Source organism: Chelonia mydas, chromosome 4 (genome assembly GCF_015237465.2).
Source record: "Chelonia mydas isolate rCheMyd1 chromosome 4, rCheMyd1.pri.v2, whole genome shotgun sequence".
NCBI classification, from domain to species: Eukaryota; Metazoa; Chordata; order Testudines; family Cheloniidae; genus Chelonia; species Chelonia mydas.
In genome coordinates this window covers 134,633,289-134,654,018 of record NC_057852.1, presented here as the reverse complement: position 1 = coordinate 134,654,018, position 20,730 = coordinate 134,633,289, and the positions used below count along the sequence as shown (strand labels likewise).

Here is a 20,730-nt window from a genome sequence, read left to right as displayed (position 1 = left end):
GCACTGTTCATGAGTGTACTCTTTTCGTGGAGCTGTGTTGGGTTGTTTTTTTTTTTTAAAAAAACAAACAAAAAAACCCCAAACCCTTCTGTGTCTTCCTTTGCTGGCCCAGGGATTATCCAGCAGGATAATGCTCTGATCCTCTGGCCTTGCTTCTGATGAGATGTCTGTGAGTGGCTTCACTTAACAGACACACTGTGCTCCCCCGGGGGGCAGTTTTTATTAAGAGCTTTTCCTTTAATAGCCAAAGAAGCTGCCATTCCTTATTTCCATTGCTTGTGTTCCCTTGCTCCTCTTCGCAACCCCCCCTCCCCGCACCCTGCAGGCTTAGAGGCCAAGGAGGGGCTAAAAAGCACCCTTAGATACCATCATCCTCATGGGATGATTGTGTCTCTCCCTAGCCTCGGCTAAACTCCCAGCAAACCCGGCTGACCAGGGACCCCCCTGTGTAAACCTTCTCCTGCTGCCCCCTGGCTTCAGACCCGCATTGCCCCTGCTCATCCAGGCCCTCCAGGCGTCTCTTGCCGAGGAGTTTCAAAGCAAGGCACTTTTCTTGGCTTTTTAGTCGTCCTTTCAGGAGGGCTGAGGGGGAAAGGGAGGAGAGCCTCGGATCCCCGGGAAGGCACCGGCAAGAAGGGGGATTTTTTGTGTGTGTGTGTGTGTGTGTGCAAGATTCCCCCTCCCTGGGAAAAGTCTTCCCCTGCTGGGGTGTCCAAGAAGAGGCTGGGAGGGAAGGGGGGGGGTGTGAGGGGGGAGGAGTCGAGGCACCACCCCAGCCCGGGGGGAGGCGGGGGGGAGAATGTGCCGGGGCGTGAAATTGACACGTAGCCTCGGCTCACCGGCCGCAGCTGGGGCTGGCTCTGGGGCGCGCGTGGCCCCGGCAGCAGCTGGGAGGCTGCAGGAGGGTTTCTCCGGGGGGCTGGAGAGCACGGGGAGGGGCTCGCAGGGGAGGCGGGGCTGCGCTCCGGGGTCCCTCTCGTCCTGCCCGTGGAGGGAGGCTGGGACCCGCCTCAGCAAGGAGCCGGGGGGGGACCTGGCTGTGGCTGGAAGATGTCCCTGGCAGGAGGGCGCAGAGTCTCCCTTTGCAAAGGTAAATCGCTGGGGGGGGCTCTGCTGGGCGCGGTTCCTCTGCTCCCGCTCAGCTGCGGGGACGGTGGGAGGGAGCCGGGGGTCAGGCAGGGGGTGGGTGGGTTGCAAGCATCAGCTGGGGCTGGCACTGTAAGGGGGCAGGAGTTCTTCCCCCTGAACCCGGGACCGATCTCACGGCCTGCTCGGCGAAAGCCAAGCCCCCGCCCCCCCCAGCCCAGGGTTAGCCAGGGCCAGGGTGGTGTTTAACCTGCCCGGGTGGTGGTTACTCTGTGTGAGACCGAGGGAAAGTCAGTAAGTGAGCAGAAAGAAAAGGAGGACTTGTGGCACCTTAGAGACTAACCAATTTATCTGAGACGCTGCAACTGATGCAAAGTGCTGTGTGGTTGCATAAAGCGCCTAGGACTTTGTGTGTGTGTGTGTGTGTGTGTGTGTGTGTGTGTGTAGCACATGGGATTTAAACTGTGTGTGTGTGTGTGCATAGTACTTTTAATATATTTGTGTATATGGTTACAGGAGATATTCTCATTCCCTCTCTGTCTCACTCACACACACACACACACACACACAAATCCCAAGCCACACCTTGTGTATTGGTTGCAGTGTCTTTTCGAAATCCATTCGAATGCCATCAACTGACCTATGGAATAAGAGGTTGACAGTTATGCAGCCTTTGCATAGTAAATGGTAAGGTTTCTATTTGTTGTTAATTTAGCATTAACAACGAGGAGTCCTTGTGGCACCTTAGAGATGAACGAATTTATTTGGCCATAAGCTTTTGTGGGCTAAAACCCACTTCATCAGCTGCATGGAGTGGAAAATACAGTAGGAAGAGAGAGATACAGAGTACATGAAAAGGTGGGGGTTGCCTTTAACAATGTAACAATTTAGCATTGTTCACTCACCCTCTGGCAGACTAGCTGGAGGATAACCTTTTCCAAAGCTGGGGGGGAGGTGACTTGGGCTCCCCAGTCCCATTGCAAGTCATTAATCAATACGAGCCAACGTGACAGATTTAAAGGCAAAGGAGCGATTGAAAAACAACAAATCACGTGGAATAAAATGCTGTGTTTTGTAGGTGTCGCCCGGGAGAGCTGTGGGAGAAAATTTGGGTCACTCCTCCTTGCCATGAGCCAAAAGAATGATGCTGAGGGTCATCCCCAATCAGTTTCTAGAGCAGCGTCCTCTCTTTGTGGAGAACACAGAGCACGAGTATCCCACGCCGAAGTCACTCCCAGATCCATCCATGACTGAGGGACCCTCTGCTCCAGTTGAGCCAGAACTGCTGTCCTCCAACCTAACCAACTCTACAGACTGTGGAGAGGAGATCCTCCTCTATGGGGACACTGAGAAAATCGTGATTGGGACAGTGCTCTCCATCATCACCTTAATGACCATCGCGGGCAACGCCTTGGTCATCATCTCTGTGTGCATTGTCAAGAAGCTCCGGCAGCCCTCGAACTACCTGGTGATCTCCTTGGCAGCGGCCGACCTCTCTGTCGCCTTTGCGGTCATGCCCTTCGTGATCATTACGGATCTGGTGGGAGGGGAGTGGCTGTTTGGGAAGGTGTTTTGCAATGTGTTCATCGCCATGGATGTCATGTGCTGCACCGCTTCCATCATGACCTTGTGTGTCATCAGCGTGGACAGGTAAGGATGCCCTGGCACCCCTATATGTAGTGTGTAGCCAGTAGTACGTAGCTGAAGGGTGTTCTGCAAGGGCTGGGAATCTGTCACAAGGTGGGTAAATGCTGCCATCTCCATCCTACAGCTGGGGAAACTGAGGCACGGAGAGGCTAAGTCACTTGCTCCAGAGAAGTCAGTGGAGGAAAGGACCCAGGTCTCCTACTGCCAGCCTCCTCCCAGGAAGCTCCCTAAAAGTGGAGGAGCCACTGGTACCCCAGCTATGGCCCCACCTCCCGTACTGCCCCTTCTCCCCGAGTCTCCACCCCCGTGCTGCCCCTTCCCTGGGGCCCCACCCCCACACCACCTCTTCCCCCCACAACCCCGCCCCTGATCGCTCCTCCCTGCCCCCACGCCCGTCGCTCGCCCTTATGGCAGGTAAAAAGTGGGAGGGTATAACCCTCCCACTTTTAACAGTGATGGGGCCATGCCCCATTCTGGCACCCCTGCCTCCTCCTCTCTCCAATGCACATGCACTTAACCTCTGTGCCCTAGTCCAACCAGGTGTAGAACAGTGTTAAAAAGCAGAAAGTTAATTTAAAATCTAGATGCTGCATTTGAACTGAGCAAATAAGCAACAACGTATGTTCTAAAGGCCTTTTTGAATATTAGCTGGCCGCTCATGCTAATTTACCTTTGCACCTGACTAACCAGTTTTGCTCAGCATTTCTAACACAGCAAACTGCCCTGATATTAAAAATAAAATGACTAGAAAACCACTTTTATAAATTGAAGACTTCATTAGTCCCAGCTTTAGTGTGTAAGTGTTGGGGGTTTTTTGTGTGAGAAAGCCAATTAATTAAAGGAAGCACATTAAAATACAGAAGCCCATATTGAAGAAGAAAAAAATCCTTATCAGGTGTGTGAAAAAATAAAATGCAATAGTGGAACAAATGAATTTCTGCTTTTCAGGGATTATCGGCAAGTACGGCTTTAAAACAGAGATCGATAAAATGAAACAGAATTGCCTTTAAAACACACCCACACTCTCTCTCTTTCATTAAATAAAGTGGACAGACTGGAATTTGAAAAATGTGGGTGGGGGGTTTTTTAAGCCACCGTTGCAAGGAGCAATAGAGCTCAAGATGTGAAAGTGAAAAAGAACAGACCTCTTACTAAAATTAACTGCAATTGATTGCACCCATTAATTATAACCATCTGGGCCAAACTCACTGCTGGCGTAAGCAGGCACAAATCCAGAGCAAGCAATGAGTGTGTGGAATTTGGCCTGCCCTCCTTCATCACTGATATATGAGCAGACATGGGATTTCAGGGAAATGCGTATTAATCTGGCCAGAAAGCATTTAAGCCCAGAAAATGCAACGGGGCCAAATCCTGAGAGGGGCTGAGCTCCTACAACAGTCATTGAAGTCAATGAGGAAGCTGTTGCTCAGGATCTGGGCGATGGTGATTATAAAGCAGATTGTGAGTTGCATCTGAGTGCTCAGCACAGCTCGGGTGTAGAGGGAGAAAGGTGCTAGTTCTATCCGCAGTGTAAAATAGAGCAACCTCAGGGCTACTCTAAATTACATTGGTTGCCAGTGGCCCTGAGGGGCCATTCTGGCAATTAGGTTCTCTTATGTACCAGCAATCCCCTAGTTATTGTCCCTTTCTCCTAACTACTCCCTGCATAGGTGTGGGGGGGGGGAAGAGTGGGAGGTCGGTATATAAGTTGCTGCAGCAGCTCTGCATCGCCTACGCAACTGGGAACAAGCTTTACCTATGCCATGAATGACGCAAAGCTGTCGTAACGCAGGGCAGCATCAGGGCCTGTGATCCATCCATTGAGAAACTCTTGATGCCAAAATCAGTTGGTGTAAACAACTAACCCACCCGTTTCTCTCCACTCCTGCTCCTCGCCTCACCCCTCCCAAATACATCCTCTCTTTCATACTCTGCGAAAGTCAACAGCTGAGTCTTCTGGTATGGACTGAAATGAATCATTCATTTAGCCTTGATTGCTCTTTCCCGCCTGTGAGCTAGGGAGCTGTGTTTAGAGCAAGAGAGTAGAAGACAAGAAATAGCAGGATGCGGATTTGGAGGCTGAGATACTGGGTGATGTTATACAATGATTTGACCTGGGTGCTTTCAGTCAATTCAGCTGGGTGACCTGAGTAAAGAGCTGTGACAATCACATGCTGCAGTTGAGCTAAGCTTTCTTGCCTCTCTCTCCTGAATGCTTAATCAGACCTACTGTACCTTGTAGCCAACCCATCTGGACTATTAAATTGCAGTCTGTTCACGACTATACTCCCCACTCCGTCACTGCTAATTTGTAAATCCCTTTGGATTTGGGAAATATGGAGTGAAGTGCAGGGGGGCTAACTAACTGGGAAGCAATTCAAGGGGAAAAAAGCTCACCAGGGATTTAAATTATAACTGGAATGAGCTGCTCACCAGAGAATTGTAGTCCTGCGAACAAGCCTTCTGTAGGTGTGTATAACAACAGGTGTGGGTCTCACTGTCCATGTGTCAGTGGGGTTTGTAATGAGGTCTATTTCATTGTATCCATGAAACACAATTTTAATACATGTATGAACACACTAACAGCCACCTGTGGGCATGTCAAATGCTCCTTCTCTCCTCTGACTGCTCCTATAACTGTTTGATAGCTCTGTCAGGTTCATTCATAACCCTCCCCTGCATGCAGGAATTGGATGGGAGAGGGAAGATGTTGGTAACTTGTCCAAGCTTGGCTGACGTGAGTCTCCAAAACGCAACGCTGCTCATCTCAGAGAGTGCAGCTGTTCACAAGATGATTGTGCGTCTCCCTGGGCTCCCCCTTGGTGGAGTGGCTTGAATGTGCTTATGGGCTCTGCTTGGTTCCTTTGGCTTGGCTCCTTCTAGATGGGGGTGGGGGGAATACATGGTGTGTGGAGGATACGTGGTGGGTGTTTCCCAAATGCCACCCACTGGTGACACCACAGGGAGACGTCACTTACTGTATCTGGCTCAGAGAAGTGTGACCTGCCCCATCCGTCTCTGTGAGAGGTTAACTGGGAAGCGGAGTGATGGAAGTGTTAACTATGGGTTTCTGAGTAACAGCTGTGTTAGTCTGTATTCGCAAAAGAAAAGGAGTACTTGTGGCACCTTAGAGACTAACCAATTTATTTGAGTATAAGCTTTCGTGAGCTACAGCTCACTTCATCGGATGCATACTGTGAAAAGTGTAGAAGATCTTTTTATATACACACAAAGCATGAAAAAATACCTCCTCCCACCCCACTCTCCTGCTGGTAATAACATCACTTTAGATAAGCTATTTAGATCTTCTACACTTTCCACAGTATGCATCCGATGAAGTGAGCTGTAGCTCACGAAAGCTTATGCTCAAATAAATTGGTTAGTCTCTAAGGTGCCACAAGTACTCCTTTTCTTTTTAGTGTTAACTATTTCATCCCTCATGTAAGAAAGGAGTGGGAGGGTCAGAGACCTGCACTGTTTTTACGTCATTGGGCTTCCAAGTTAACCTCTTATGAATAGGGCAGTTCACACCTCCCCAGTCTATTACTCCAGGCTCTCTGCAGACTCAGGTAGAACTTTTTGCATCACTTAGCCTTTCAAATGAGAACCAAGTGTTTCTTTTCAACCATAACAGCTAGAGACTTCCTTTTTGCTTTAGATGACAGCTGAGATTCTGAAGAATAAGTTAGCAACTTTGGGGAGGTGCTGGTGTACTGTATCACTGAGTACCGCTGGCTCTGACTTCTATCTTTGAGTGCCTTTAGTTGACAATAACTGTGCCAGGTGCTCAATCACATACCATTGAAGGCTTATATCCTAGTGGCTTGGTTTCCAGGCACTGCTCAATTAGGGTACTCTAGCTCCTGGGGAAATGGTCAGCAATTCCTTTGGCAGCCTCCTTCGTCTGTAGGTTGTCTTCTCTTTACAGACTATTTCATTAGCAATGAAGAGGAGGTGCCTTCAGTGGATCACATTCCACTGGGACCCATCTGATTTCTCTCTTGTGTTCTGGCTTCTCCTGGAGCTCTCTTGTTCACTAACTAGGTCTATGCTGCTTTTCATGATGGGGCCCCGCTCCTCCAAAGAGGTGGCTGCATTTAACTGGTACATATAAGCTAACAAAAATGTGTAAAGGACTTTCAGATCCTTCAGGATGGAAGGTGCTATAAAAATATAGAGTGGTATTACTGATTACTAATGCGTACCTTTAAAAAAAAATCTTCTTTGGTGCAGCTGATGGAAATTTCTGTCCTGAATTTTTTTTTAATGGAATATGGTTTTTTCATCAAAACAGACTTTTCCACAGGAAATGTCTATTTCCATGAAATTTTGGGAGTGGGTGAGGTCATCACAAATCCCAATAACCTGCAAATGTTTTGGTTGCCAAAAAAAAACACAAAAGAGTTTTGGTTTTTGGGGATCTGAGACAACAACTTGGAAAAAAAAATTTTTTTTTTTTTTTACAAAAGTATTTTTGTTGTGTTTTGTTTTTCAAAAATGTTCATGGTGGGGAGAAAAAACAAACCTATTTCCCAGCCTTTCGTGGTCTCCGGCGATTCCCATTGAACTCAGACTCAATTATACTGGAGCCAGGCATCAGTCTCTTGTGAAAAGAAAACCCCTGAGAGCACTGACATCTGAAACAGCTGCTTCCCGGGATTCCCTCTGACTTCTCCCCCAGCGATCACTCCTCTCAGAGTTCAGCGTATCCCTTTCTCCAGGTGGGCCTCTGTAGTTATTAAATAAATTCAGAACATCTGGAGCCAACTGAGTGGCAATCTGTCTATTTCCCAGTAATGGCTCAGAACCGCCTTGCTAATTTCAACATGTATCTGCATCCCCCCAGAAACAGCAGCCTAATAATGTTAGTAATTAAGAGAGGATTTTTTTGTGGTCGTGATTTCCAGGACAGTACCTATGACTTTTAGGCTATTTTTACTAAAAAGTCATGGGCTTTCGCACCCCAGCCAGCCCTGTGCTGAGCAAGCCTTCTCCCTGGGAGGCAAGGGGGTCTTGTGAAAGAGCTAGCCTGGGGTTCAATTCACTGCCCTGTATGACCTGGGGCAAGTCACTTTAATCACAAAGGACTTGTCTACGCTAGTCACTGGATCAGTGGGCAGCAATCGATCCAGCGGGGGTCAATTTATCATGTCTAGTATGGATGCGATAAATCGACTGCTGAGCGCTCTCCCGTCGACTCCGGTACTCCACCAGAACAAGGAGCGCAAGAGGAGTCGACGGGAGAGTGTCAGCTGTTGACTTACCGCAGTGAAGACACCGTGGTAAGTAGATCTATGTACGACAACTTCAGCGACGCTATTCATGTAGCTGAAGTTGCATATCTTAGATCGACCCCGGGCGGTAGTGTAGACAAGCCCTCAGTGCCTCCGTTTCCCCATCTATACGAGAATTAGCATCACTTCCCTATCTATCAGAGTGCTGGGAGGATGAAACATTAATGTCTATGAGGTGCCCAGATATAATATGGTAATAGAGGCCATATAAGTACCTGCAAAAATGAAACTTTAGAAATTTGTTTCTCTGTATGTTCAGTCGACGGGGGGATGACCTGGTCTTTTAAATAGCTTTAAATCCTTAGTTAAATATTAAGTGGCTGTAATATAAAGGATACTTAACCTTAACTCTGACCCAAACATTTACAAATAGTTTCCACATATACATCACTAATACATGTATATCACAGACTATGGAATCAGTGATGCATATGTTGAAAGAATTCCAAAGTATGTTTTGTAGGGCAAAATCTAGTCTGTTTCTGAAATAGACAAGGTGGATTTTTACAAAATAAGACCCTTAATGGAGCTCTGATTTCAACTTTAGCTCTGGAGTTTGAGACCCAGCGCCCTCACAGCATGCACTAGTAATAAATACAAAGGGCTTTTACTTTAAATACTCAACGGCTTTTCCTTTGGTAGCCTGTGTTGCCTGCATCACGTTACTACTTAAGCCTTTGGAATGATATCGACTTTTATTAAAGGAAAGAAATAGATTTTTTGGGGGGCGGGAAATTGCCCCTTTTATTGGCCAGCAACAATATGAGCCAGACATGTTGGGACACTAAGGACTGAGTGTGAAATTCCCTCCTGTGCAGAGACTCAGCCAAGGCATGTGTGATGAGTGCTATCCACCGCTATGCACCACTTTAAATGGTGCCTAGGCCTTGTTCTGACCCTCATTTCAAAGTGTTGAAATCCCCTGCAAGGCTTACAGGCTCATGGTATATATGTAACGGCATCGACGACGATCTTGAATATGTCTGGGTTTTCCTCAGCATACATCCATTATGTGTATATTATAGGCTGCATGGGTAGTAACACCTCTAGGCCTTGTCCACCCTTGTGGTGGCGCGGAGGGTACGTGTAGCTACACACGGCAGGGAAAGGCTCTGGCACTGGGACACTACGTGGCTAAAAATACCAGTGCAGAAGTGCTGCTTGGGCTTGTAGAGAGGTGGGTAGAGAATGTACGTTCAGGCGTGTCTATGTTCTGCTCGCCTAAGCAGTGCCTCGCTGTCTACAGTGGTATTTAGCCCCATGCGAGCTGGACATCCACGGCTCGTACTCTGCACACCGCCGTAAGTGGAGACCTACCTAAAGTTAAGGTTACCTGGGGCTCAAGGGATAGAAGAAGGGGAAACTAAGGCACGGCAGGGAAGTGGTTTGCTCAAGGTCACCCAGCAGGCTAATGGTAGAGCTGGGATTAGAACCCTAGTCTTTTGACTCCCAGTTCAGCATACTAGCCACTAGACCAGTGGTTCTCAAACTTTTTTTTTTCCCGCGGACCACTTGAAAATTGCTGAGGGTCTCGGTGGACCACTTAATGATCTTTCCAAATGTTGTTTGTGCCATTAACTCACTATTGTAAAGCGCTTTGGATGAAAGTGCCATATAGAAAAAACCTTAATAATTATTAACTTTTTTTGTTCTACAAATAAAAGCACACAACTCATATTTTCATATCAGTAGTTTTACCTTTCGAATGCGATGGATGTGTCCTCTCCGTCCCTCCACGGCAGCCCCCGAGCTGGGGCTGGGAAGGAGGGGGGTGTCTCCCTGGCAGCCTCAGCCCTGGCGCTGGGGAAAGTCACCTCTTTCTCTGGCCGCCGCAGCCCTGCACATCCCAAATTCCCCCCACCCCCTCTTCTCATCCCCCTGCCCCCTCCCACCAACCCCCTATTCCCCCCCAAGCCCACCACCTCACCTCACACGTGCGTCTTCTACAGGGTCCAGGCACCTAATTAGTGGCTCCACTAATTAGGCGGGTGGCCCTTCACTGTCTCATGCGCGGCCGCCCAGGTGCGCACCTTCAAGGGAACTATCCGCGGACCACCTGAATGGAGTGGTCCGTGGACCACAGTTTGAGAACCTCTGCACTAGACCACACTGCTCTAGTATCATTGGGATTTCAGATGTCGACACTAAATAAACAGTCAAAAAAGTGGTCACATGATCTGCTCTGTATAAGTGTTCCCCTGCAACTAGCCCAGACAGCAAGTGGGCCACTGCACCAGGCAACCGTGTTGCTCATTAACTGACAAATGTAATCAGAAAACAAAGCGGCACGGCTGCTTTTAGACTGCACCTTCTCTGAGGTAATGGGTGTGGAGAACCCAGCAAAATATCTCTGCTACTTGTAAAAACTGACCGATTTTTATTATGTTTTCCCCATTTTACAAAAGCAGTAAATAAAGCCCTTGGTGTTCAAGTATCCATTTTCTCTGGTGGAGACAGCACGAGACAGGTTGCTGCATCTGATCTAGAAGCTACTTCTAGTAACTCGCAAACGAAATACAACTACTGCCTGTCTTTTAGCGTTTTTGCCAGAAGTTGGGAATGGGTGACAGGGGATGGATCACTTGATGATTACCTGTTCTCTTCATTCCCTCTGGGGCACCTGGCACTGGCCACTGTCGGAAGACAGGATACTGGGCTAGATGGACCTTTGGTCTGACCCAGTGTGGCCGTTCTTATGTGCTTATGGTTACAGCTGTCTTCACACCGGTTAATGTGTAACTTCCACTTTTTAGGGGGTTTTAAATGAATCCGAAATGTGTCTGCTTCTAAAGAAACTCAATGAGTTTCATAAGGTTTAAGAAGCTATTGGCCTAGATTTTCAGAAGCGACTAGTGATTTGGGTGCCTGAGTTGAGATTTCAGAGCTGGATGCATAGCACCCCTGTAAAGCATCTTAAGTTGGGCACCCCAAAAATGCTAGTTGCTACTGGAAAATCTTGGCTGTTGATAACCAACAGCTGGACATGACCGTTCTTGAGGATGACCACGTGCATTAGATCTCTGAGTGCATCAGGCCTGCCAGAGTGCTGAGCCACGCCCTTCATCCTGGTGTTAGGAGGCACTGGCGTTGCAATTGTGCTGTCTCTTAGATGACAACTAGTGGCAGATTCTGTGCTCTGATCCACTCCCTTGGCCTGACTCAGACAGTGATAGGGTGTGGAAGCCACTCCATGTGCCCTTCTGGACATACTTGTGGCATGGATGAGTCCGCAGCAGGCACTGAGCCAACTCCTGTGCCACCCTCCCCTAGCCCCTTGTTCCAGCAGAATGTAAGGGGCAGCTGGAGAAAGGGGCGTGGATGAACCACAATGCACTCCCAGTCATCCCCAGCTGGCTTATTGTCCTTAGGCGACTGCACTCAGATGCACAAGTTAGAGCAGCCCCAGGCCACAAATCAGGAAGCTGTAATCAGCCCCTCCGCTCTGTTGCACCCAATGGAAGCTGGCTGTAGCAGATAATATGTCCCCAGTATACTTTTCCCTCAAGCGGAGGTGTGTTCATATCCTAAACATAGCTGGGCCCATAGTTCATCTAGGCTGGAGAGCTCTTTGCGGTGTTTGGAACCATAGTGCCTAGAAGTGCATCATCATCAATAAGAATCAGTGGCAGGTCTTTGTTTTATTTTATTTATAGGCATTTAAGTGAGTGAGAGAAAAACAGGACGGGCAACAAAGGCTTCTGTTTTGCCTGAAGATGCTGATTATTGCACCCCATTGTTATGCAGATTGCTATCGACCTGATGAATGCAGTCTAAACAGTAACTCGGAAAAGGCAATCATTTCAGGAGAAGCCTGCTGCTTAGACAATACCTGAGAGACAGGTGTCGGTGGATTCATAGACCCAAAGGCCAGAAAGGACCATTGTGATTGTCTGGTCAGACCTGTATAACAAAAGCCATAGATCTTACCCAGAATAATTCCCAGAGCAGAGATATTAGAAAAACACTCTATCTTGATTTAAAAATTGTCAGTGATGGATAATCCACCACAAGTGTGATAAATTATTCCAGTGGTTAATTACTCTCACTGTTAAAAATTTACACCTTATTTCCAGTCTGAACATGTCTAGCTTCAACTGCCAGCCGTTGGATCATGTTATGCCTTTCTCTGCTAGATTTAAGAGGTCTTTATTAAATATTTGTTCCCCACATAGGTGTTTATAGACTGTAATCAAGTCACTCCTTAACCCTCTCTTTGTTAAGCTATATAGGTTGAGCTCCTTGAGTCTATGACCATAAGGCAGGTCTTCTAAACCTTTAATCGTTCTTGTGGCTCTTCTCTGAACCCTCTCCAATGCATCAACATCCTTTTTGAATTGTGGGCAGTACAATTAGATAGAGTATTCTAGGAGCCGTCACCAAATACAGAGGCAAAAGAACCTCTCTACTCCTATTTGAGATTGCCCTATTTATGCACTCAAGGATTTCATTCACCTTTCTGACCACAGCTTATGTTCAGCTGATTACCCATCATGACCTTCCAAATCTTTTTCAAAGTCACTGTTTCCCAGGATAGAGTCCCTCGTCCTGTAAGTATGGCCTATATTTTTGTTCCTGGATCTATACGTTTACATTTAGCCATATTAAAACACTTATTGATCACTCTGCATTAGAGATTTGTCCTCTTCATTATTTACCAATCTCCAATTTTTGTGCCGTCTATAAACTTTATCAGTGATTATTTAGTTTTCTTACAGGTCACTTATCAAAATGTTAAATAGCATAGAGGCAAGAACCGATCCCTGTGGGACCCTACTAGAAATACACCTACTTGATGGTTCCCCATTTAAAATTACATCTTGAGATCTATCAGTTAGCCAGTTTTTAATCCATTTAATATGTGCCATATTAATTTTATGTTTTTTCTAATTTTTTAATCAAAATGTCATGTGGTATCAAGTCAAATGCTTTAAATACATAACATCAACACTATTACCTTTATCTACCCAATTTGTAATCTCATCAGAAAAAGATATGTTAGTTTGACAGGAGCTATTGTCCATAAACTCATGTTTATTGTCCTTAATTAAATTACTCTCCTTTAATTCTTTATTAATCAAGTCCAGTAACAGCTGCTCCATTATCTTGCCTGGGATCAATGTCAGACTGACAGGCCTTTAATTACCGGAGTCACCCCATTTACCCTTTTAAAATATTGGCATAACATTAGCTAGCTTTCTTCCAGTCTTCTGCAACTTTCCCACTGTTCCAAGACTTAATTAAAATCAACATTAATGAGCCAGCAAGCTCCTTAGCCAGCTCTTTTAGAACTCTTGGATGTAAGTTATCCAGTCCTGCTGGTTTGAAAATGTCTAGCTTTAGTAGCTTCTATTTAACATCTTCCTGAGATACTAGTGAAATGGAAAGAGTGTTCTCATCATCATATGATGACACTACATCATCTTTCTCCCCCTCTCTCCTGGAGCTGGCTCTGTTCCTTCCCTTCAGTGAAGGGTCACGGGGGAAGTCGGGGGAAGTCTTTGAGTATGGCTCACCCACTCTCCAGCCAAGACGGCTCTTTGTCTGAGGGAGTTATGGGCTGTGGTGCCATCAGCATGCTAATAGCACTCAGCTCTGCATCTCTCTTCAGTCAGAGACAAAGAGCTCTGCTTTCCCAGAACCTCGCTGGGGCTGTGTCTACACTTAAACTGCAGCAGGGCTGCAGCTGCACTGCTACAGCGAATCCATATAGCCACTCACTACCATGAGGTGTTCTCCCATCGCTGTAGTTAGGTCACCTCCGTGAGAGGTGGTAGCTGTCTACACTGAGGGTTAACTGCATCGTTCAGGGGTGTGAAAAATCCACACCCCTGAGTGATGTAGCTGGGTCAACCTAACTTTTTAGAGTAGACCTGGCCTGGGAGAGGGGAATGGAGGGTCGCAAACAGGCTGAAGCTCAGCACAGACTAGGTGGAGGTGATGCCAGTGGTTACAATGATACTTCTGTTGACGGGTCGTGCTCACCGGTTCTCAGTAAGTCTCTTGCTAGATCTTCCAGATTCTCAGGTAGTGGTGGGTGTCTGCATTTTGCTAGGTGGTTGTGACTACTGCTGGCTGAAAAAATAATTCCATTCTCAAGAAAAAATTCCAAAGAAATGAACACTTTCATTTTGGGTTGAAAATGTTCTTTGTGGACTTTTGGGTTTATTTAAAAGGTTTTCTTCGGGGAGGGTTTCTTTTTTCCCCATGTTCTATCACTCCTTCCCCCCCCCCCTTTTTTATTTCTGTGCTGCACTGGAAAAGGAAGAAATGTGAAACCCCACAAACTTTATGAACAACAACAACAAAAATTGTTTCAAATCTTGCAGTCAAAACCCCCTAAAATTTCACCCAATGTGAAAATTCTTTGCAGACATTTTCCTTTCGGTGGGAAAAAACATTTTTCATTGAAAAATCTTTTCAGTGAAATTGTTTTGTCTTGCTCTAGTGACGGCTTTTCCCCTCGGGCGGAGAGTTTGCCATGATAGATGGCACTCCTTTTGTTAATTTAGTGTATCAAAGAGGAGGTGACCTCATCTCGGTCTACGAATATGTACACGGCGAAGAGACGTCTGACAGCCGATAGATCTTTAATCGAACAGAAAAAGGCCATAATAAGAGGCAGTGGCTGGAAGCTGAAGTTAGATAAATACAGGCTAGAAATAAGATTCACATTTTTAACGTGATGGGTAATTATCCGCTGGGACAACATACCTGGGGATGTGGTAGGTTCTCCATCACTTGACATCTTTAAGTCAAAACTGGATGTCTTTCTAAAAAATCTGCTATAGCTCCAACAGAAGTTACGGGCTTGATGCAGAAATTATTCGGTGAGGCCAGCAGCCTGTGTTATGCAAGAGGGTCAGACTAGATAATAATTATGGTCCCTTCAGCCCTTAAAACCTATGAATTCATCAATTACCCAGGCCGTTGGGAGCTCCCAGTTGGAACTTCTAGAATATGACTCACATGGGGATACCACTTGGAAGCTCCCTGTCGCCTAGAACATAGTTGCCTGATTAGCCAGCAAGCATTGGCTTGCTTGATGCGTATAGCACCAGTTCTCTGCAGCGTGCTCTTGCTTCAATTGTGTTTCTGGGCACAATTTAAGATGTTGACATAGATCCATAGAATCTCTACGTGTTTTGGTTCCTTAGAGAATGCAGGCTAAGTTGAGAGGTGAATGGTTAGGTGGTAGATGTTTCAAATAAGTATGTGGGGGGCAGGAGCCAAAAGAAGGTGTAAAATAAAGGGCTTGTCTACACTACTGGCCAGATCGATGGGCAGCAATTGATCCAGCGGGGGTTGTTTTATCGTGTCTAGTATAGACACGATAAATCGACAGCTGATCGCTCTAGCGCCGACTCCGGTACTCCACCTCAATGAGAAGCGCAAGGGGAATCCCATTGACACACCGCAGTAAGTAGATCTAAGTATGTCAATTTCAGCTACGTTATTCACGTAGCTGAAGTTTCATAACTTAGATTGATCCCCCCCACATAGTGTAGACCAGCCCAAAGGTAGGAAAGGCTATTTAATCCTGCACTTTCTTTCACCATCCTGACAGGTTTCAGAGTAACAGCCATGTTAGTCTGTATTCTCAAAAAGAAAAGGAGTACTTGTGGCACCTTAGAGACTAACCAATTTATTTGAGCATAAGCTTTCGTGAGCTACAGCTCACTTCATCAGATGCAACATCCTATTAGTAGCATGTTCTGGCCCACCTCTTTCTTCCAGTCCCTTGGCATGTAAATTTCACCTGCTTAGACTCTGTTACATTCACTTGCCAGATGTGGGCCTGCCACGCCCCACCTCTGCACTGTGTTGAAAGTTGAGGACAGCTGGGGCGCTTTTGCCAATAGTCTGTAGATTTGAACTTTGCGGGCCTGGAGGGATCTTAGCTCTGGAGATCTCTTCCACTGTGGGTTAGGCAAAGCCTGAGTGCTGAATTCTGCTCTCCGTGACACATGGGTGCAATGCCGTTGACTTCGCTTGGGATTATTCCTGATTTACACTGGTGTAATGGAGAGCAGAATTTGGCCCTGAGTCTGATGACTTTCTAGTCATTTTTGACTTGGGTTTTTGCCTGCTGGGGTGATGAGATGGTCTGAATTGCTGTGACTAGAGCTGGTTGAAAATTTTCCATGAAAAAATGTTCAATGGAAAATTGGGTTTTTGATTACATGAAATTTTTCACAAAGTAAGTCTTGATTTCCAGCTGAGTGAGAAATCGGATTCATTTTGTCAATGGGATTCCTATGGTACATCATGGTGGCTCTGTACGAGGGAATACTGTGGTGAATGATAGCAAGTGTAGTCCATCTAGGGAGCCTGGCCTATAGAGGAGAGGTGAACGCATGAGGCACCCAAACTACAACTCCCATGAGATATTGCACTGGCATTTCTGAACGGACATTTTGGATTTGGGCTGAAATATTTTGATTTTTTTTCACCACAGAGCTGGAGTTTTGCATGGAAAATCTCAACAAACATGAAATAATTTTCCTTTTGGGGCAAAATATACCATGGGGAGCAAAAAAACATTTTCCAACCAATTCTCGTTATGACTGAGGTGACACTTACCAATAGCATTTCTGCCCAATGGATAAGGCATTGGCTTCCTAAGCCAGAGATTGTGGGTTCAAGTCCCACCTGGGGTGAAAAACCACCTTCTTGTGGGGGGAGGGATAGCTCAGTGGTTTGAGCATTGGCCTGCTATACCCAGGGTTGTGAGTTCAATCCTTGAGGGGGCCATTTAGGGATCTGGGGCAAAAACTAGGGATTGGTCCTGCTTTGAGCAGGGGGTTGGACTAGATGACCTCCTGAGTTCCCTTCCAACCCTGATATTCTATACGTTTGACAACCTTTACCTTCTTGTGAACCGAAAAACAAACCTGACCAGCTTTGAAACTGTTTTGCAGGTACTTGGGGATCACACGGCCGCTGACATACCCTGTGAGACAAAACGGGAAACTAATGGCCAAGATGGTGTTCATAGTTTGGCTTCTTTCTGCCTCCATAACTCTTCCTCCGCTGTTTGGCTGGGCCAAGAACGTCAACGTTGAAAGGGTCTGCCTCATCAGCCAGGACTTTGGATACACCGTCTACTCCACTGGGGTAGCCTTCTATATCCCCATGACAGTCATGCTTGTCATGTACAGCCGGATCTACAAAGCCGCCAAGGTCAGTGCAGAGAAACACCGGTTCATGAACTTCCCCAGACACCAGGAGAAGGAGGGGGTGTACTGCATGGACGTCAGCGTCCGAGGCCATCACAGCTCCAAGCGCAGCAAGGCGGTGGAGGAGTGCGCCACCTTGTCCAAACTGCTCCGGCAAGATCGAAAGAACATTTCCATCTTCAAAAGGGAGCAGAAAGCAGCGAGAACCCTCGGCATTATCGTGGGGGCCTTTACCTTTTGCTGGTTTCCCTTCTTCCTGATGTCCACGGCCCGGCCTTTCATTTGTGGTATCCAGTGCAGCTGCATGCCCCTGCGGCTGGAGAGGACCCTGCTGTGGCTGGGTTACACCAACTCCCTGATCAACCCCTTGATCTATGCTTTCTTCAACCGCGATCTAAGGACTACTTTTTGGAACCTTCTGCGGTGCAGGTACAGGAACATCAACAGGAGGCTGTCTGCAGCCAGCATGCATGAGGCCTTGAAAGTCACAGAGAGACATGAGGGCATCTTGTAAATCTCCAGGAAGGTCACGTTCCTTAGCCTACTGCAAGCGCTGAGTGCCTAATTAAAGAACTCCTGCTTGTCCATCTAGCCTGTTGCAGGGTTCCCTTTTTGATTGCCTATCCGGCTTGGCAAATATGTGCATTGTTCCTCTGCCAGAGTTAACCATCGCCAAAATTGCACAAGTGCTTGTCACCCAAGAGGTGTTCAAGTTTGAGTAGCCAAGGGCCACACCTACAGCAGAAGAAATCATAGCCCTTCCTTTTTCCTCTTTGATAGGAGGATGCAGCCCATGGAGACAGCAGTTCACGCCAATGTGTGGTGCATGAGAAGGCAAGTCAGGATCTCCTGGGTTCTCTTCCAAGCTCTGCCACTGACTGACAGTGTGACCTTGGGCCAGTCATTTATAGCTCCGTGCCTCCGTTTCCCAATCTGTAAAAACAGGAATACCACTCACCTTTGCAAAAGGCTTTGAGATCTGTGGAGGGGGAAAGCACTATGTGCTATTCTTGGATAATCTCATCGGCTGCATTTCCGTAGCAAACAGGAAAGCAGCGTTATAGATGTCAATGGAACACATTGTAAGCCCTACACTTTGCATCCCTGCTTATAAACTGTTGCAACTGATTTGGTTCCATTGTACACTCTCAAGCCAGTTCTAAGTTTGCATGGCAGGGAACGATGCCAATGACCCTCTTTCCGCAAGCCCTTGTGTTACAGTACCTGAAAGTGGCATGCTTAAAAATAACAGTGCAAAACCTTGTTTAACGGCCTATTTATATCAGAGAAGTGAGGAGCAAGTAAAGACTGCTGTATTTACTGGGATATATTATATAGTTCATTCACAGCCTAGTGATGTGCTTTCCTAATTTTGTGGCTAATTGATTAATCAAGGCAGTACATAAAAGCACGCTTTGGTTGACAAGAGACAAAAATGTATTATTTCACTGACTGCTTTACAGTGATGCACCATAATGTACAGAAAACGTGAAAAATACCATACTGAACAAGGTGTCATTCTTTTACAAAGTTTCTTTATCCCTATCTAGATTTTTTTTTTTTTTTTTTTTTTTTTTTACATATTCAGACTTTTGGTGCATTTTTTCCACCCTTTGACATAGCTCTGTTTGGCCCTGATCCCAAACCTACTGAAGTCAACAGAAAGAACATCCACTGATTTCTGTGGGCTTTGGATCAGGTGCCCTTGTGAATTTAAAACTTAAGGCACTGGCCTCCTAAGCCAGGGATTGTGGGTTCGTGTCCCATCTGGGGTGAAAAACTTTTAGGGGGGGTGGGATAGCTCAGTGGTTTGAGCATTGGCCTGCTAAACCCAGGGTTGTGAGTTTAATCCTTGAGGGGGCCATTTAGGGATCTGGGGCAAAAATTGGGGATTGGTCCTGCTTTGACTCAATGACCTCCTGAGGTCCCTTCCAACCCAGATATTCTATGATTCCAAGGCTGAAGAAGAGATTGTACTAACACACGGGGGATCATGGTCTCTTCTTTCCCCGGGATTTTGGTCTCTTCTTTCCCAGGGATTTCCTTCGTTAAGCCCTACAAAAAGGCAAGACTGAAGTATGAAATAGAGGCCCTCCTATTACTTTGAGAGAAAGAAAATATCTCAAAAGTTCTCCTAAGTCAAGATGAGTTTCCTTTAGGCTCATTGCCATCCTAGCTGTTAAACCTCAAGTCAAGGGAAATATAGTCAATGGACTTGATGGATCGTTGTAGTACATTATCTGCTCTGAACACGACGGGCGTTCACAGCTGGATTTTTCAGAAAGTATCCACAAAATGCATTGAATGATATCCTGGCCCGATTGAAATCAATGGGAGTTTTTCACTGATGGGGGGTGGGGGGAAGCAGAGTGTGTGTGGGGGGGGGGGGGGCAGGGTTTGAAGGGAAAGTAGTCCTCCCCCACCCCACCCCACCCCAATACCAGGTCAAATTACCAGCCCCACACATTCCGTGTCCAGCCTCCAGCATTCGCTGATCATTATTTAGAAGTTGGGAGCTCCCAAAATGGGCTAGGCACTTTCCAGACATGTAAGCAGACCCAGTCCCTTCCTCAAGAGCGTACAGTCCACAGTGGCAAAGGTGGATGAAGGGCAGAGGAGACACAATATACAAATGAAGCCATGTGGCTATTCACAGGCAGGTGGCGAATTAGTTACACGTGTGAGTTTCTTTTAACATCCAATGTATTGTGCTCTCTGCTCAGCAACCACACTCCACAGTTTGGCCCGCTTATCTTCTTGCTCCCCTGCCCCCCATGCATCCTTACGTGTTTTACTCCTTCCTTCCAGCAGTTCACTCTCAAGATTCGTACATGAAATAGCTACCGAGATGACTTGCTGATCGAAGATGTGCAAGTCCCCCTATGATGGGCACCAAAGTAAGGCCAAGATCCAGCTCTGATGTGCGTGTTCTAGGGCTTTAAAAAGACAAGGGATCCTCTTTCATTCTAGAGCCACATGGTACATCATCTTGACTGTTATGCAGATGTGCTGGCTGGGATGTCCAGTGGTGTTTCATGGTACAGTAGGGTGTATAGTATAATAAGCGGGTGTGGCCAGGCCCTCAGCTCAACTGCATGCTTGGCTTAGAATGTGTGGATGGGTAAAAACACAGCCTCACTCCGAGGTTTTACAATCTCATCCAGGCAAGGACAGTACAATCCACACACGCCCAATGCTATAATTTGGCAGCAGACTCCGAATAGAAAAATAAATGTGATGTAACGGACGGTTGTTTTCTGTTCTGCTTCTTTCCTCCTGAATCTTTTCCACACGTTGTATTTTCCTTGCCTTACAAAACATCTCTGAAAACTTCCCTATGTTTCTTCCAGAGAGAGACAGAGCAAGAATTCATTAGGCTGGAGGTTAACATGGTCTCCACGCTAACAGGAGTGGGAGGTATTCCCTTCATATCTCTTCCCAGCACTACCCGTTTCATGCCATTGTTTCTCGGACACGAGGGATTTTAGAGAGGCAGAGTGGGCTGTGAATGCCCAAATGGGAATCGG

At 46.6% G+C, this 20,730-nt stretch overlaps 1 protein-coding gene across 2 annotated transcripts; it reads left to right on the top strand.

Annotated features, from left to right (window-relative positions):
* The first annotated feature begins 803 nt into the window (after window positions 1-803).
* On the top strand, window positions 804-20,444 carry LOC102932460 (5-hydroxytryptamine receptor 7). Of its 2 annotated transcripts, none has more exons than XM_037898351.2 (3): window positions 804-1,090; window positions 2,165-2,736; window positions 16,946-20,444. In XM_037898351.2, exons 2-3 carry the CDS (start codon window positions 2,228-2,230, stop codon window positions 17,715-17,717), a joined length of 1,281 nt encoding a protein of 426 aa, XP_037754279.1. In that variant the 5' UTR covers window positions 804-1,090; window positions 2,165-2,227; the 3' UTR covers window positions 17,718-20,444. The 2 variants fall into 2 exon arrangements, with proteins under 2 accessions (XP_037754279.1, XP_043400850.1); XM_043544915.1 differs by lacking the exon at window positions 804-1,090 and adding an exon at window positions 1,631-1,773.
* Window positions 20,445-20,730: the final 286 nt, after the last annotated feature.